The sequence below is a fragment of the Leguminivora glycinivorella genome, chromosome 17 (genome assembly GCF_023078275.1).
Source record: "Leguminivora glycinivorella isolate SPB_JAAS2020 chromosome 17, LegGlyc_1.1, whole genome shotgun sequence".
Classification (NCBI taxonomy): domain Eukaryota; kingdom Metazoa; phylum Arthropoda; class Insecta; order Lepidoptera; family Tortricidae; genus Leguminivora; species Leguminivora glycinivorella.
This window is the reverse complement of record NC_062987.1, coordinates 10,036,391-10,055,527: the sequence shown is the minus strand read 5'-3', so window position 1 is coordinate 10,055,527 and position 19,137 is coordinate 10,036,391. Positions and strand designations below refer to the sequence as shown.

Here is a 19,137-nt window from a genome sequence, read left to right as displayed (position 1 = left end):
AGCTATGCGTGATGAAAACTGAAGTAAGATTTGTCGAAATTCTGTATTTAAATGTAGGTAATCCGGATATTAATAATTAGATAGATATATCTAACAAAGCATCCGGTTATTCCATATCATAATAGTCGATACTATTCAATTTGTAAATTATAATGGTGTAAGCTGTGTAAAATTTTCATACATTTTTGATTCACTTAGGTACCTAATTGAATATATTTTACGGTATGCATTCGTCAACGCAAACATTACTGTCATTGATGCTGACTGTACCTACAGTTTTACAAATTATGTAAATGTCTATCATAGTCATTGATCAACGCTTACATCTTACATATCTACTGTTAACACTTTCGAAACCGGGCTCTACGCGGCGCTACGACATTTTCGCTACATACGGGTTTCCCCATGTAATCGGCTACGCTTCTACGAGCGGTGTGCCCGACAGTCGGGTTCTTGGTAGCGAAAGTGTTAAATTACTTTTTTCGCGAAAATTTCATTTTTGGCACAAGTTTTTATCGCCGACTGTACTTTCAACAGTCATCTACTGCTCTCCGAGACGTTTCTAAAAGCCCCTTAGGTACTCGATGGCGATACGACATTTCATTACAGAGTTCCTAATAACCACCTTTCTGCTTCACGCACGCACACAGACGCATGGTATCATCAGCTCAGCTCCATGATACCATGATGATACTGTCATGGCCGATTTCGGCCACAGCGACTGCGTGTTCTGGAACAGACAATGTCAAGATAGAGAGTGTTGCTGTTCCACTTTCAGCCCCTTTAGCACAACTTGCTTTGTCGCGCGCGAGTTCATACATCAAGCGCGTCTTCAAGTATGGACTCGCGCGCGACGAGGCAAGTTGTGCTAAAGGGTCTGGTGTGCCTTTATGTGGCTCGCGTACCCTATCTTATGGCTAAATTTTCGAGCACATTTTGGTCACGTCAGCACACCACCTATATAATTGTAGGACATTGAGGATGGCGGGCGAAAAATTTCCTATAACTATTATCACGCCACGTTTCCATGACGATTATAATAATTATTTTGTCGTTGGCGGCTAGAGATAGGTGGCATCATGAGTGGTCATTTCTCCAAACAAATCGTCCATCCATAGGTACAACTTGTTCTTCCGTCGACATAAAACAGAGCAGTGTGTTTTTTTTTTCAAAAGTATGGTAAATATAGGAACAGAAAATATTTCAATTGGTTTTCTTAAGTAGACACACTACTATTTCGGACTAAAGCCCCATTTGCTTAAAAAAATACTCCTGTTTCCTCTTAAGGCTTTATAATGTTGTTTACTCACGTTTAAAATAATCGTTCTTGTATTTCAAAGTCTTCAAACAATAGTAATAATTGATGCTGAGTGTACAATTACGTATCTCCCGAAAAACTTCAATGACCTTCCTCTCACTGATTGTCGTTGACATTAGTTCCGAATCGTTAGCTTTGCACTAGCAATTTTTATAATGATGGTAGTTGCCTATCTATTTTCCATATCACATTCGTTGTGTTTTTATTATATAAAGTACTTATGATGGAGCATAATTTGTAAATATGGCTGCTTACACTACACTACTATTTCATGATCTTCTAGTTCTTCTACCTAACTATATTAATATCAGAATGACATAATTGTACGATACCATACATGTAACGTGCATTTCGTTCGATCGAGCTTCTACATTTATAGATAAACTAGCTTTTGCCCGCGGCTTCGCTCGCGTTAGAAAGAGACAAAAAGTAGCCTATGTCACTCTCCATCCCTTCAACTATCTCCACTTAAAGAATCACGACAATACGTCGCTCCGTTTTGCCGTGAAGAACGGACAAACAAACAGACACACACACTTTCCCATTTATAATATTAGTATGGATGTACTTACTTAATTAATAAAGTGAATACCTAAATGAATAATTTTGTTGAAATATAGACGGTCAACCAAATCTTGGCACTATAATAGGCGGCAAATTTGAAAAATGTTGGGTTTTCGACCAATAAAATTATTTTCATAAAATGGTGCCTTCCTAAACCTTGATGTTGGCGGAATCATCGACGAGCCATAACACTTAAAAATTGATTTGAAAAAGGGGGGGGAGTAATTAGGTTTTTAGTGCCCAGGGTGGCTAGCCGAATGGCACAATCGCTCACGAAACGCTCACCACGCTAGTAGATATCTATTTATCGCGCTTGCGTATTTACGCAAGCGCGATAGAGATAGATATCTACTAGCGCTTTTTCGTGAGTGCCCATTCGGTTTGGTTGGCTATACGAGGGTTAACAAGTGAAACCCGATAAATCGAGATAATGTTGTCCTTGAAATAACAACATTGTGGAAATTGCACATAGTTCGAATTTCAGAAACCAGTAAACCCTACATATATTTAAACGTTTAGTCTATTCTATTCTATTCTATTCTATTCTATTAGCCTGACCTGACAGTGTACGTCAGAATCAGCCTGTTCGTATCTCGTCCTATGGATTCGTACGCTGAGAGAGCTCAAAGCAAAAATATTCGATTGTGTCAGAAGGGAACAAAAGGATATTCACAGCGATGGCGTTTATGGAATCCTGAACAAAACGAAGGATTTTTATAATTGAACTCCACGTATATCGAGGGATTCTAAAATAATATAACGCCCAAGGAATGTCTACCATGTGACACATTCTAAGGACGGTAAAATTGCTTCTTTCATCCGTCGTAGCAGGGGAGCAAAGTGCCACTTATTTGATCCTACTTAGCAAGGGTGCAAAACCCCCTTTTCGAATAGGTGATGTAAAAAGTCTATTTGGGAATGATGATTTGATAAAGTATTATATTATCTATATGATAAAATTGATAGAATAAGGGTCGGTTGCACCAAACCGTCTGTCACCGTCAAAACGTTTGCTAAATTTTATTGTATGACAAGTTCCATAGACGATGTTTGTGTCTGTTAACTGTGTGATGCAACTGGCCCTAAGTATTAATTACAGGTCCAATAAAAGATACGTACTTTTAGACATTTCATGAATATTTATTATGGGAAATAAAATATATCAGGATTATGGTTGAAAACACATTTAGTTACATGAAATGCAGCTTCGCATATATCTTTGTAGGCGTCCGCTGAAAAAGAAGAGTACAATTATATTAATTTTTAACCCCCGGTGCAAAAATGACGTGGTGTTATAAGTTTGACGTGTCTGTTCTGTCTGTTTATCTGTCTGTCTCTTTGTGTGTCTGTCTGTGGCATCGTATTAGCTCTCAAACGGATGAACCGATTTAGATTTAGTTTTTTTTGTCTGAAAGCTGAGTTAGTCGGGAGTGTTCTTAGCCATTTTTCATGAAAATCGGTCCACTATGTCGCGGTCGGTAGTTTTTTCAAATTTTTTATTTTGTGGTTAGGTTATTAGGTTTTATACGAATACTAACCAACTTTCTTGCACGCAGTCAGTGCCGCTTTTGCAGGCTCTTTGATTTCCTCTGGTAAGAGCATGTCTGCCTGCTTCATCGCAGCATCGTAGCTCAATTTCCCATTTTTGACCTGAAACGAGCACACGTAGTGACTGACCAAGACAAATTCGTAGTGCGTAGAGAAATTATTAAGGAAATAGTTATTTGTTATACAAGGGGGCAAAGTTGTATTTTAACGCCGAGCGTGGAATTGAAAAACGAGCAAGTGAAAGGATTCTATAGTCGAGAATAGAATCCTGAACTTGCGAGTTTTTTAAAGCACGAGAAGTAAAATACATTTGCACCCGAGTGTAACACAAAACTTTTCCCCTCACTATAGCGAGGAAAGTAAGTACAACGCAAAAAACGCCTTTATCATTGCTTCCACTAGTTCCACAGGTGGTAAAACATCTTCATCACTAGATTAACCCACTTTTATCAATTTTAAAGCAGAAAATTTGCCTCTATTCAAGATCAAATTACTTTATCCACTAGTGGATAAAATGCGTTTTTACCCGCTGGTATTAAAGGACAAAACACGTGTTTCCGAGCTAGTGAGGGGAAAAGGATATTACAAGAAAACCACAATTTGGCATCGAACTAAGCACTTTGTCTCACATACGGATAAAATGCGACATTTTCATCTGTTTTTGGACAATCAAAGGGGGGCAAATATCGACTGGGGGGGCAATTGTAACTGATCCATTTCTTTCCATTATTACGCTATGATGTTGAGTTCTACATGTATCCACTGAACACGCACCTACCGTATATAACCGGTGGACACTCTATTTATTATTTAAGCAAACATTGTAAAACATGGAAAAAATGGACCAGTTATATTTGCCCCCCAGTCGAGATTTGCCCCGCTGCACCTTGCAAGTAAATATTGTTCGTTTAACTTACAGTGCCAGCCATTTTCATAACACAGGCCATGTAACACATTACTTCTTTCTCTGCGATGAACTCTCCTTTGGCTAGGGGGTCTATTTTTTCTGCAAATAAAAATAAAGTTCAAATCATTAGTCATTACCAACATCATCATCATCATCATTCCCTTGCCCTTTTCCCATTATTTGGGGTCGGCGCAGCAGATCATCTTCCTCCATTTCTCGCTATCAGCCGTCATTTCCATACTAATACCTTTCACTCTCATATCGTTGTTCACACATTCCATCCATCTTTTCTTAGGCCTTCCACTACCATTGTATCCATCCACTTTCATATTTACCACTCGTTTTATAACATTGCTTTCATCCCTCCGCATTACATGCCCATACCATGCTAATCTACTTCCTCTCAATTCACTGGCGCTACTTTCAGGCTTCCTCTTATATAGTCATTACCAACATCACTGGCATTATTTCTCGTGATAAAATTTATTTTTTATTTTTGGAAATTTATTCAGTACAGCTGGGAACTTATAATTCAAGAAATAAAATTTTATAACAAGCGCAATTCAGCATTCAGTGAATAATTAATAATTATATTTTTTTGTAATTTTTTTTGGTATCCCTCGCGCTGGTAACCAAATAACACAGGTTATGGACCCTTTGATACCCCAGTTTTGTGTTACGAATATACTTAACAATAACCATGATCAATGTCCACGCTTTATATATGAACTAGCTTTAGCCCGCGGCTTTACTCGCGTTAGAAAGAGACAAAAAGTAGCCTATGTCACTCTCCATCCCTTCAACTATCTCCACTTAAAAAATCACGTCAATTCGTCGTTCCGTTTTGCCGTGAAAGACGGACAAACAAACAGACACACACACTTAATTTCCTATTTATAATATTAGTATGGATTTACCTATAAATATCGAACCTTTTCAAAAACTTTCATGTAGGTAGGTACCTAATGAGTAATGGTGTACAAAAGTGTGTAACTGTGTGGATCGCACTATAAAAAACATTTAGTACTTAGTAAATTAGTTCTAGGTAATTAGATATTAGTAGATAATTAGTTATAATGTCTTGCTCACCATCTGCCACATTGTTTTTTGGTTGACATGTTTTTCTAATGGTTTTCCCGGTCTGTTTTATTTGCTTCATGGTCATCTGTTAAAGAAAAAAAACACTTAATTTAGCTGAAGTACTCGTAGTTTTTTTTTGCCTCGCATTTGCCTCTCATACATGAAAAAAATGCCAAGATAAATGCAATCAAAGGATAACTGGAAGAAATCTCTCAAAGGGATAAGTGTGCCTTTGTACTGTTCTTTGCAGTAATAACTGTGTTTTTGTTATTAATTGTACAATAAAGAGTTTACTACTAAGTACAACAATTTTTATTTGTAGAAGTAGGTACATATTCAAATTAAAACGGAACAGGAGACCTTTTCTAGGAGGAGGCTTTTTAGGTCTCCCGGTAAGGTTTCAATTTATTTGTGTTACTTATTATGAATGACCTAATTTATTTGGTATGTTAGAGGGCTTTGCTTAGTTTGGTCTGGAGTGTCCCCAATATATTTATTTATAACTCAAGGTTAACTACAAAATTAAAATTTTGAAAAAGGAGTGTCTAAAAATGATCATTTGCGACATAGTGGACCGATTTTCATGAAACATGGCTAAGAACACTGCCGATTAACTCAGCTTTCAAAAAATCGAAATCGGTTAACCCGTTCGGGAGCTACGGTGCCACAGACAGACACACGCACAGACAGACAAACAGACATACAGACAGACAGACAGACAGACAGACAGACAGACAGACGGACACGTCAAACTTATAACACCCCGTCGTTTTTGCGTCGGGGGTTATAATTAAAAAATGTTTGTTATAATAAGTTAAAAACCATTTGGGTTACAAAGACAAAAAAATGTAGACTCTTAATCGATTATATTCTAAAGATGTAAAAGTAATTTTGCTCACCGCATCACAAAATGTAATTAGAATTAGTAATTTCACGGTCAAAATCAGCATCATAGTTCCTTTTTACTAGGGGTTCCTAGACAAGACTGACATGACTACCTGTTTTCTGGAAACTTAGACAGAGTTTGTGCACTTTATAATGACTTTTGATAATTGTGCAATGATGAGAAAGAAACAAGGCACTTTGTTTAGGTGTGACCATGATTTAGCGTAAACTTTGGACTATAATCACAGCTATAATCCTTGAGTGATACATATCCGCATAATTACTGTTATCACTTTCTGACTTCATTATTTGGTAAAAGCTATTTCTAATTTCCAAATCGTTCTGCATTAAAACACTTAGTTGTATATACATAGTTCCAAAATATACAATAAATATAATAATTATATAATTAATTTAGTGCGTAAACATAATGATAATGGACTATCAGCCTGATATTTAGTCTCGACTGATGGACCTTAGTGCGTTTTCACATTATCCGATCCGATATCGGATGTCGGAAGGATTTCAAAGGCAAAAATCAAAGATGGCGGCTTAAATCTATGGGATATCGGTCCTACATCCGATATCGGATCGGATAATGTGAAAACGCATTAAGGTCCAAGTCCATCAGTCGAGACGGGAAGAGTTAAGACACTAGTTTCTAAGGCCGATAGTCCACTATCATATGTTTGTCATAGAAATATGATCATCTAGGCAACATGCCGTCCTTTTCCTTCACGTTAGAAAAAGGGAGGCAAACAGACCTATGATCATAATTATTTCTATTGACAAAGAAGATCATACAAGTTTTTTTCAAAGTAGTGACGATATTTCTATGACAAACATAAATATGATAGTTACTATCGGCCTAAGATAAATTTATTTGATTTGATTGAATTGGAACTTGAACTTTCCTTAAAGTTAACGAAAATCAGTATGTAAAAAGTAGTGAAAGGATTTTTTGTAAGCAATCACACACATTTTTTTTGTATTCTTATTTTTTTGCAATACCAGGTTGGTCACCCTATTCACAGTTTCACACTGTGAATTAAACCAATGGTTAAGTAATTAAGACGTGTTACCTCGCACTTCCTCGTCCATTGCTTCTCATCTCGGACCTAATTCATTATGATTACGTAAACTTTGGATATTCAAATCGAGAAAACCTATATACAGGATGCCCCGTCAACCAACGTCTAAATTAAAAGGAGTGATCACAGATCATAGCTATCATTAAGCGAATTTTACCTTACATGAAAACTAGCTTTTACCCGCTGCTTCGCCCGCGTACTAAAAGTATTTTTATTCAAACGTATACAAAAATTAAGATTTTCATTTGGATCCGTAAGTTTCTCTGTAGGTACATTTGTCTGCGATTATTTCGATTACACATAATACTATTGTTTTTAAAGAAATGCTTGCAATGATTGTAGAAATGTTACCACATCGACCACAGCGTAGGTAGTAGGTATGAGTAGGTATGTATTCTATATACGCTGGGGAAACCTTTATAAACAACCCACATAGCCCGTATTTCGACACTAATGGTCGGTGGGTAAAAAGTACTTTCTTGCATTATCCCTTACAACAACGATCCCTTCCCACTGAGCCGCCTGCTTTTTGCACTGCGTTTTACACTGCCTGCATATCCCTCTAACCATACCCATATTATCCCTATCCCTATCCCTGTCCCTGTCCCTATCCCTATCCTTATCCCTAACCTTATGCCTGTCCCGGCCCGTCCCGTCTCGTCCCGTAGCGACTACATTATATAAGGAACCTACGTGCCAAATTTGGAATCTCTAGGACCAGCGGTTTCGGCTGTGCGTTGATATGTTAGTCAGCCAGTCAGTCAGTCAGTTTCTTCTTTTATATATTTAGATTTAGAATGTTCGGGAAAGTTCTTATATTTTCTAGAATGTTCTAGAACGTTCCAAAACGTGTAAAACTTAGATAGAGAAAACCCCGGACATACGTACATTAGCGTTAGCATTTTATATATGTATATAGATGTCATGGTTTTCGAGATATGGGAACTTTTTTGCTTTTTTTCTTTGCGTTTTATAAAATAAACTCCAATATCTCAAAAATCATGACATTTTCCATTGAGATAAAATTCGCTTAAGAGGATACGGTAGCGAAAATGCTAAAATGGAAAGGAGCCCCCTTTTCAACTTGGGAATTTTAATTAAATATACAAGTGTTATTAACTAGATTTATCGAAAAAAAATGGTCCATTAAGAACAACTCAGTCAAAAGATATTTCAAAAAAATCTTTAAAATCGAGGTTCCGCTCTCGACTCTTTCCTCCTTCAAAACTTAATCAATCAGTACGAAATTTGACAATCTGAATAACAATGAAATAATCTATGTCGGACCGTTTAGCTTTTTTGGTTAATTGTTACCAATCTTGAGTATCACACCTTTTTTTGCGCCACAATGAAAAAGGCCGTTTTTGGAAATTTTTGATTGGCTTTAGAGTCTTTAAAAAGCAGAATATCAAAAAAATCAAAACGGTCCGACACAGATAAAAATAATAACAATCTGTGTTGAAAAAATCATTGCTCTATCTTTAAAAACCAGGGAGGAAATAGTCGAGAGCGTTTGTATGGAGAATTGACCCCTACCGTATCGTCTTAATATGATAGCTAATGAGATCTCCTATCACCCCTTTTAATTTTGGCGTTGGTTTATGGGACACTCGTATGTAGGTACAGGGTGTCCCATGACTTAGAGCATGTTCAGATGACAAGCGCTCAACGCGCGTTTTGTTAGCGCGCGTTTACAACTACATAACAACTTATTCAGGCTGTACACATGCTAACGCGCGTGTTACTAATACGCGCGTTGAACGCTGCGCTAGCGCAATTTTACTGAAATGAAAGAAAACTTCCTCATTATTTTTAGCATAATACGAACTGCATGGTTGCATACAAACAATTTTAGTAATCCATATGATATAATATTGTCTTTGGTCACCGCGATAGTTATGAAATCAAACTATGGAAACGGACGGTGACTGAGGAAAAATTACAATGTGCAAAAGCTACCCAAGAAATATTAACGAACCATGACCATAAATATATAGATTTTTAAAAAAGCTTAAAGAAATATTAACGAACCATGACCATAAATATTATAGATTTTTAAAAAAGCTTTAAGCTTTTTTTTAAATGCTGTAAAGTGTTCGAATCGTCGGGATGAATTGTAAATTCATAATACGGGATTTAATCCGTTTCCATAGTTTTATTTCATGAATCCATATATTTTTTTTTATGTTTGCCGTTTGTGCATAATTGTCTAAATACTTGGTCCACCCTCTAATCTTCAAAAAACAAAATTGGATTAAATTAATTGCCTCTAATCTTCAAAAAACAAAATTGGATTATACAGCTTTTTTTTTACTTGCCGTTTTTGTTCAATTGTTATAATAACGATATCAGACATCTATGATATTTTATGTATTCCTAGATTCCTACTTACGTCATTCGTCTGGAGGTGAGGTACCTTGTTAGTAAAAAGATATGCATATAATTATAAGCAAGCTATTATTATATCACTTATGGCGCGTTCTTGATTCCATATAAGTATAGTCAAATGAGACAGTAATAAGCAGCGATTTATCTAACACTCTCCTCTGTTATCATTACATCACAGTATGACAGGCAATGCAAACATCTTCATATAAATAGTAACGAAGCATATCTCTTTCAAGTATTGTTCATTAAAAATGAATAGACAAGCATTTGAGTTTATGTGTTTTTTTATGCTCTTAACATGTTTTTTGCTGTTCAATGTTACTTATGCGGTAAGCTCACGTGAATATAAATTACTGTTTAGTTTTTGTAGGTTGTGATTCATTGTGTACTATTTCGGAGCGCTTAATATATTTCGGTATATACAGGATAATTCATGAGACGTGACTAGAACTAAGTCTCTCTCTAAATGTTAATCGTTTACCGTCATTAAAAAACGTCCAAAAACATTTTTTGCTGTACTGAACTTTTTTGTATGGACAACTTTTTTTACTAAAATGTAACTTCTTTAACCGTCACGATATAATAAAATGTCAAGTATCGAGGCCTTGGGTGAGTAAAAGTAACTGATGGTGTTTAAATTGACACTTGTCTTTGATAAATCAAAGCAAGGTGTAGGGACCTAGGAACTGTAGGGTCACCACAAAATTCGTTAATAAAATAAATAAATTAAAAAAAAACGTGAAATACCTACTGATACGAAATAGATGTCAGGTAACTTACCTGAATGACCTGGACTCATTTTGCTCATGTCTCTTGAATCAGCCTGTATTATTTTTTATTCTTATGTAGAAAAAAAAATATTTAAATTATATACGTTAATAGTATTTCAAATAAATCCAGGGGATCTGTAGTTTACAAATAAACAAGTTTTTGATAGTGACATCTGTAGTAGGTATAGTTGTTTGAAATATAATAGCAGAGACAATATGAAAATGAAAATAAGGAAAATAATATTATTAAAGATCAATAAAATTATATTGTATCTTTATATTACAATTTTTTTCAGTTTTTGATAATATTTTAAAATTAACTGAAACTATAAGTACCTAAATAATACTGGAAATTATTTACACACATTTGAGAACAATAAGCAATACACTACATGTGTTACATTTACGTTTTTAATTGTTACATTTTTAAGCAATTTCCGCATGGTGCCTAGTAAAAACGCCAGTTTTTATAATGATTTCTTACAATTTCCAAAAAAATTTAAAGTACTTACTTAAAGGCAATATTTATTTTATAATAATGTCAAGCAACGTACAGTAATTATTAAAAAATATATCGAGTTATAGTTTATCTTATAATTATTATTTTTCCTAACTAGTGTTCCAAATAATAGCCTAATAAATAGGTTTGAGTCCTGCCGGACGTGTGAACAAAAACAAGTATCGGCTCATATTAACTCAAAAAGAAAATAAGTAGACCAGTAATTGGACCATGTGGGATGAAACTGGGCCTATAAACAAAAAGTGGTCATACTGGTCCCTATTGGATTATTACGAATTATTACTTAACAGCTCTATAAAGTTAGATCCAAATATCAGTCAGACTACGCTAATTTTGCAGATTTAGCTAGTTGTTTTTAATATTTTCTAAGTAGAGAATGTCCCCGGTTTGAGATTATTTTCCGGGAAAGGCACATTACAAACTAGTCTTGGCAGTTAGTAACTTAATTATATGGTACCTGCATAAGAATTAGATGGCATATTTTTCGGTACATTGGTGATGCGGATGCACAAATGTACCGATTGTGCCTGTAACAGAAGAAAAATATTTTATTTCCTCAAACTTATCAACATTTGTTTAGTGATTGATTTCGATTATTCCTATAATACCACACCCGGTATTAAACAATTCTTTTCTGATATAATCGGTCATTTTGATCACCCTGCCTGGTTTCTGCCTGTTCCCGACAGGCATTTTAAATAGGGCATTTATTAGATAGACTTGACTTAACAGTCTGACAAAAAAAGGGTAGCAATTTAAATGTTGTGAACATTGTAGTGTCATCCCGTTTTAGCACACAAATAAATTTGAAAGGGACGATACGACAGTGTTGACTAACTACTTCATAATTTCTACGACTATTTTGGCAAGCAGAATGGCTGAATAGTATTAAGCTATTTATTATTTCATGTTTATAATGCAGATGACAAGACAACAGTTGAAAAATTCAGGAAAAATGATGAAAAAGTCATGTATTCCGAAGAATGATGTAACTGAAGGTAGGTACGTTAATAATTGTGTTTTCAGGATTTTTTGGTAATAATGATAGTGTAATCATACAAATTTAAGAAGTTACATACCATAATTTATTCATCTAGGTACTCAAAAGCCGTATTTTTTTAAAGGGGCAATGTAGAGCTTGAATATTTTTTTCACCACACCAACTGGTAAAGGCTTTCTTTGCTATTCGAAAACAGATAGCAAAACTGCATTTTATCCACAAGGGGGCAAAGTAATTTCATACGAATTTTAACTCGATGTCTTAATCTGGCTGCTAAATTGAATAAATTGATGGATTTCATTTATTTTGATGTTTTATAGTCAGTATTTTGTTCGTGTTGGTGTGGTGAAAAATTTTGTGTTTCACTCGGTGGCAAAGTTTGTTTAACCTTCGTGCCTTGATACCCTCGCAACGCTCAAGATTCCACTTTTTGAATCACTCGCTACGCTCGCGGTTCAATTTTGGAATCTTTCGCTTGCTCGGGTATCAATATTGGCACGTGCGGTTAAACAACTACTTTGCCCCCTTGTAAAAAAAATAACTATTTCTTCTCGGCTCGGACAGTTCGATAGTCTGTATTACAGACTATCGAAACTCTGTAATAGTTTGGGCCATAAACTCTTTTAAAATTTGTAGGGTGACAAAACACATACTTTATAGCAGTGGTGGGCAAACTTTTTCCATCAGAATTTTAGAGGAGGGCCCGATTTACACCAAAAATGTTTTCTTAATAAAGTGCAGGCCATATCTCACACTATTTTGGAGGACTGGTGGAGGGCCGGTTTGGCCTGCGGCCCCGGCCCGCGGGCCGTACTTTACCCACCACCTACCACGGCTTTATAAAGTGGTAAAGAGACCTTTGGTAGAGATTCAGTACAAATCAAGCAAAGGGCAGTGGTACAAGACTTTGCATAACCTATTTTGAATTTCAGAGATGGTCGGTTCAATAGAACAGGGAAAATTCATAGAAGAAAGAAATGTTATGTGCTACATCGCATGTATCTACACTATGACTCAAGTAGTAAGTATGTCATTTTATTAAAATAAAAAAGCTTTTTCAGTACATATAGTGCTTTTTTCTGCACTAGTTTGCAAAGTAGTACATTTCTTGTCAGGTCGAAAGTTCAAAGGCCATAATGTCCCTAAAACCAACGCCAAAACAAAAAGGGGAGATATACTAATAGGACATTATATTAATAGTTATCATAGGTAAGCACTAAGCGAATTTGACCTTAATGAAAATGCCACGATTTTTGAGATATTGGCCGTTTAATTTATAAAACGTTAAGAAAAAATGTAAAAAAGGACTGCCAATATCTCGAAAAACATGTTTTCATAATTAACATAATGTGATAATTTTACATATGTAGCTAATGAGATGTCCTGTCACCCCTTTTAGTTTTGGCGTTGGTTTTAGGGACACCCTGTTTGTACTAAACTACCTACTACTTCGTAACAGGGTACGTGGCCGAACGGCACAAACGCTCACGAAGCGCTCACGAAACAAAATGCTCGTAGATATAAATGTCTATCGCTCTTGCGTATTGGCGCGACAGAGCCAGACTACCTTCCGAGGCGTTTCGTTTTTGTTTCGCATCGCAGAATTGCCATTCGGCTACGGCACCGGTGTCGATTTAAAATTCTCTTTCGTAGTAAAATGGAAAAAGAGTGATATAACTTAACAAGAAATATGTTAATATTAAATGCGATTAAGACTTGTGTAGACTTGTGTTTTATTTAAAATTGCAAACGGGACTTAATTTGCGTATTACGTGGTATTACTATATTTTCCTAAACATTAAACTCCGACGTTTCAAGGACGGCCTTGTTCTCATGGTCTCGGAGTAGACTGTTCTGCGACTGTGTGCCCATTTTGCATTTTAAAATAAATAAATAAATAAATAAATAAATATTATAGGACATTCTTACACAGATTGACTGAGGCCCACGGTAAGCTCAAGAAGGCTTGTGTTGTGGGTACTCAGACAACGATATATATAATATATAAATACTTATATACATAGAAAACATCCATGACTCAGGAACAAATATCTGTGCTCATCACACAAATAAATAAAATATGCGTAAAAATTGTGAAAGTTTAAATCAATGTGTATTTTTGTAGGTAAAAAATAATAAATTAAACCATGAAGCTATACTCAAGCAGATCGACACGATGTTCCCGGCAGACATGAGAGCAGCTGTCAAAGCTACTGCCGAAAAATGCAAAGATGTCTGTAAGTTCTAATGAACACAAGTTAAATTATAATCTATTGAAAATATTTCAACTTGTGCTGTCTTAAAGTAGTCACACTACTATGTATATAAATTAAAACCGAAATAAATCCAGCCTCAGGCACCAGAGGACTTGGTCACTTTTTCTTTCATATGTATAGTAAAAAACTTTTGTGAAATAGTACTTTTTGCTGATGATACATCACTGCTTTTTAATGTTGACCGAAAATCTACGGATTACAATGTAATTAATAGCACGTTAGCTGATGTACTGCAGTGGTTTACTGTCAACAATTTACTTCTTAATTCTAAGAAAACCAAATGTATTCGATTCTCTCTGCCGAATGTTAAACCAATCGATACAAAAATACTTTTGAATGATGAATGCTTAGAGATGGTAGATACAACACTGTTCCTTGGCTTAACATTGGACAAAAATCTACAATGGAGTCCTCATATAAGGAAACTAGCAAGCAAATTAAGTTCAGCCGCATACGCCGTTAGGAGAATCAGGCAACTGACTAATGTTGAGACAGCTCGCCTTAGTGTATCATAGTTATTTTCACAGTGTAATGTCATACGGTATTCTGGTTTGGGGCAAAGCAGCTGACATACAGACTATCTTTGTATTACAAAAGAGAGCCATTCGTTCTATTTACAACTTAGGAACACGTGAATCAGTAAGAGAACTCTTCAAAGAAATTAATATCTTAACTGTAGCTTCCCAATACATTTATGATAGTATAATTTATGTTGTTAAGAATTTAGACTGTTTCACTAAGAATTCTGATATCCATAATTATAACACTAGAAACAAAAATAAGCTTGCCATAAAGAAGTTTCGTGTCCGTAAAGTACAGAAGTCATTTGTTGGGCAATGCATTCATTTTTATAATAAGTTACCTGACACTGCTTTGAGATTACCCCTCCCAGCTCTTAAGAACTACTTAAAAAAATCATTGATGTTAAAGGCTTATTACAGAGTCGAGGACTATTTGACAGACAAACATGCATGGCCCGAACCAGAAACTACAAAAAACGAATAGCAATTAAAATAATTGTATTATGTATAGAGGACACAGTTCAGATAAGAAAGCACATCAAATATTTTATATTTTATGTTGTGTAGGTAAATTACATATTTAATGATATTGAGATTCATATTATCTTTTTCTTCTGTGACAATTTGATATGTTTTCTCTGAAGAAGAACGACGTATTATTAAGCAATAATATAATTTATTGAAATTAATTTCCATAGAGTACCTAGTCTGTTCATATTCTTTGATGAATACTTTTGCATGTTAAATTGTATCTTGTTATTTAATGCATGTTAGTTATAAGATGTAATGTTTTGAAAAGAAGTTGCCCGCCGAGTTTCTTGCCGGTCCCATAGTGGATACCCCCCTCCCAACTGAGGGGGGACTGAAATCTTCTCGAGGCTGAGGCGTAGGGTTAGAGCCGGCGTAGCTTTATTTGACGTTCATATGCGCATTGTAATATGCCTACTTGAAAAATAAATATTTCATTTTCATTTCATTTTCATTTTCATTTATGTGTAATTTATTTCGGTTTTAATGTCTGTAAGTATTTCTGAATGGGTGCCATCGTTGCTATTATATCTGTAGCAGGTAGCTACCTGGCCCAGTAGCCGAATGTTATTTTTACGACGCGAATCGAATACGAAACGCCGCAAAAGGTAGTCTGGCTCTGTCGCGCCAATACGCACGAGCGATAGAGATATATATCTACGAGCGTTTCGTTTCGACTAACTCAGTGTCATAGGTAAATTGTAGGTAGGTACTGTACCTATAGGGAAAAATCACCCACTTGTAACCTCCAATCATTGTAATTATAACCGTCGTAAAACTTGTTAATAAAACTTTATAACCTATTCGTGGGAATCTAATGATGACCAACAGTACAGAACAACATAAATAATAACTAAACTATTATTTACTGATGGTGTCATAGATTATTAGAATAGATTATTCAAATTAATTGTAATAAATGTTACCGTTGTCAAAGACATATATAACTCCGTATAGACATATAAAGTATAAGAAAAAAACGTACTTCAGTACCATACAGAAAAAGGTACGATGGGTTAGATGGCATTACACCTTTTGTGGTATGCTCAGCTAGACGGCGCTTATATTAATATTTGACATTTTCACACATATCGAGCTAAGAATATGGACCAAATTGTCAAAACTAAGGTTCAAAAGTTTTAAGCCTGTGTCGAGATATGGCAGTCTATGCACTGTGATAACACATTTTACTTCGACAGTAACTCTCTATAATACTCGATCCTCTTTGCCGTTGTACAGGGTTCGAAGCGTCGTGATGCATTATATAACCAAGGTAACATGGGGTAAGAATTAAGGATTTTTCTTGGGGCATAAGATGAAATATGTTCCGTATAACGAAGCACTAAGCACTAGGAGTTTTCTATCTTAACCCACAAGAAAAAACACCATTAATCTTATCCGTTACCGTAACATGAGCAAACATCGTAACTTTTCCAGCAATTTTGGTGCTGCATTGTCGCGTTAACGCAATAGTTCCGTTAATAGCTATATTCTGTCAAACAAGTTTGTCAGTAAATAAGAACTAAAAAAACTATAGGTAACCTTTTCTCTAACACCCTAAAGAAAAGGATGCATATAGTTTTCTTTGTTCTTATTCACTGACAGAGTATAATAGCCAGCTGGAATAGGGAACTGGACTGTAGTTAAAATAAAATATTTTATACCATGCACGCAATAAAGCATCAGCTAATTATAAGAAAAACTTGAACAGAAGGTATTTTTAAATACAATTTCTATTTAATAAGTCAGGTAAAAATATATAAAGTAACTGAGTTGACCGTGACGCCACTCAATTCAATTGCATATAAATTCCTTACTAACAAGTCGTTCAAATTCGTTTTGACAGTTCTTAAAAAGAAGCTGATTTGACTAGGAGGCAAGTAGCCTATAGTTCAGATTAATGACAGTCAGAAAAGTGAGCTTTCATTGATCACCTAGAAAACACATGTATGAATTCCTTTATTTCTACTATGCTGCAGTGAAATTGCTAGAAAAGCTTGTAGTTACGATGTCAGTGTGCGTAGCCGAATGGCACAAACGCTCATGATAATATCTGGGTGCGTAGACGAATGGCACACTCACGAAACGAAACGCTCGTAGATATCTATCTCTATCGCTCGTGCGTATTGGCCCGACAGAGCCAGACTACCTGTCGCGGCGTTTCGTTTTCGTTTCGTGAGCGTTTGTGCCATTCGGCTGCGGCACCTGTATCATTACCATGAGTTTACGCAGTCGATACTCGCTAGCGTCTGCGTAAAAGATTTCTATGGAGAATAGTACAGCGCCGTCGGCGGTCACTCGTGGAACTAAAAATCGGCAGTATGAGTTCAACGCTAGCGATTACTTTTCGATAGGTATTTTACTTAGCTCGCTAGCGACTAGAAATCGGTACCATGAGTCACATTTTTGACATACGCGATCGAGCAATACGTTATCGACTGTAGTAATCTATTTCACTGGCATTTTGGAGCGTGAAATCTTATTAGAACTCGCGTTAAAGTATATTTTCTTATCATTATTTATGGAAATAATGTCAAAAAGGCATTATTTGGGATATGCTAGCGAAGACTGCCTAGGTATATGACGTAAACAAAAAAATAAGCCGAATATGAGAAGCTAAGGTCACTTGACTTGCAGAGGTCATCATTGTGCCTGTTAATACAAAGGCAAAGGGTACTTAAAATATTTAAATAAAATAGAATAGAATAAACATATAGAATACTTTGTTAGCCACTTGAAACTAAAATATTTCATCATAATAAACTAGGGCGACTGTAGTACCTACAGTTTAAAGTAATTATATACATAATTGAAATGCCTATTTAAAGTAGATATGTACTTACTTTTGCATAAAGTCGACTAGTAGTCGAAACTGTGAAATACTGGTACGCATTTTAGTTCACGATAAGAAACAAAAGATCATAGAACAGCAGTAAGCAGCCGGAGGACGCATCGGATACTTCAGCACTCAAACACTCACTCAAAATAAACTTAAGTTGAGAACTGTTGAACATTGATTGACATTATTTTATTAATTTAATGTAAGTAGTTTTTAAAAAAACAATATTGTTCATTGGTGTCGTAGCCGAATGGCATTTCTGCGACGCGAAACGAAAACGAAACACCGCGAAAGGTAGTAGAGAGAGATAGATATCTACGAGCGTTTCGTTTCGTGAGCGTTCGTGAGCGTTTATGCCATTCGACTACGTACCTTGTTTCGAAGCTATCTCTATCGCTCTTACGTATTGGCGACTGCACGCGACTGCGACGCGAGAGCCAGACTGCATTTCTGTCGGCGTCTGGCGTGACTGACCCTGCGGGACATGACTTCAAAGTCAAATCAACATGGGTACACTCAGATAATATAATTTTATACTTTTTTCTTTACAGCAAAGAAATACAAAGACTTATGCGAAGCTTCATATTGGAATGCTAAATGTATGTATGACACTGATTCGGCAAACTTCATTTTTCCTTAGATAGCTTAAAAATAATTTTGTAATATATAAGTACATAACATAAATACACGCATTGCCTTTGAAACAAAGTTTTTATGTGACCTTAAATGACAACATACTTCATCTCCTAAATAAAATTCGGTTAAGTATAAATAGAATCCAAAGTACTTCAATATATAAAACAACATTGTTTTTATAGCATTGAACGAAAATTGTCAACTCGTAAGTACTATTTACTTATAACCTAATATGATACCGCACAAACGTTTAATATCCTGTTACA

General features: G+C 35.6%; 2 protein-coding genes across 3 annotated transcripts; one reads left to right on the top strand and one right to left on the bottom strand.

The window, feature by feature from the left end:
• Positions 1–3,001: 3,001 nt before the first annotated feature.
• On the bottom strand, positions 3,002–18,466 carry LOC125235207 (general odorant-binding protein 72-like). 2 transcript variants are annotated; one of them, XM_048141684.1, is made up of 6 exons: positions 18,240–18,466; positions 11,529–11,598; positions 5,427–5,502; positions 4,348–4,436; positions 3,421–3,532; positions 3,002–3,114 (listed from the first exon to the last, which is right to left on the bottom strand). In XM_048141684.1, the coding sequence occupies exons 1-6, from the start codon at positions 18,287–18,289 to the stop codon at positions 3,026–3,028; spliced, it is 486 nt and encodes a 161-aa protein (XP_047997641.1). In that variant the 5' UTR covers positions 18,290–18,466; the 3' UTR covers positions 3,002–3,025. The 2 variants fall into 2 exon arrangements, with proteins under 2 accessions (XP_047997641.1, XP_047997642.1); XM_048141685.1 differs by lacking the exons at positions 11,529–11,598; positions 18,240–18,466 and adding an exon at positions 6,317–6,407.
• Positions 10,005–18,890, top strand: LOC125235209 (general odorant-binding protein 72-like). Its single transcript, XM_048141686.1, has 5 exons — positions 10,005–10,110; positions 11,994–12,069; positions 13,004–13,092; positions 14,197–14,308; positions 18,787–18,890. Exons 1-5 carry the CDS (start codon positions 10,033–10,035, stop codon positions 18,873–18,875), a joined length of 444 nt encoding a protein of 147 aa, XP_047997643.1. The 5' UTR covers positions 10,005–10,032; the 3' UTR covers positions 18,876–18,890.
• The last annotated feature ends 247 nt before the right edge of the window (positions 18,891–19,137 follow it).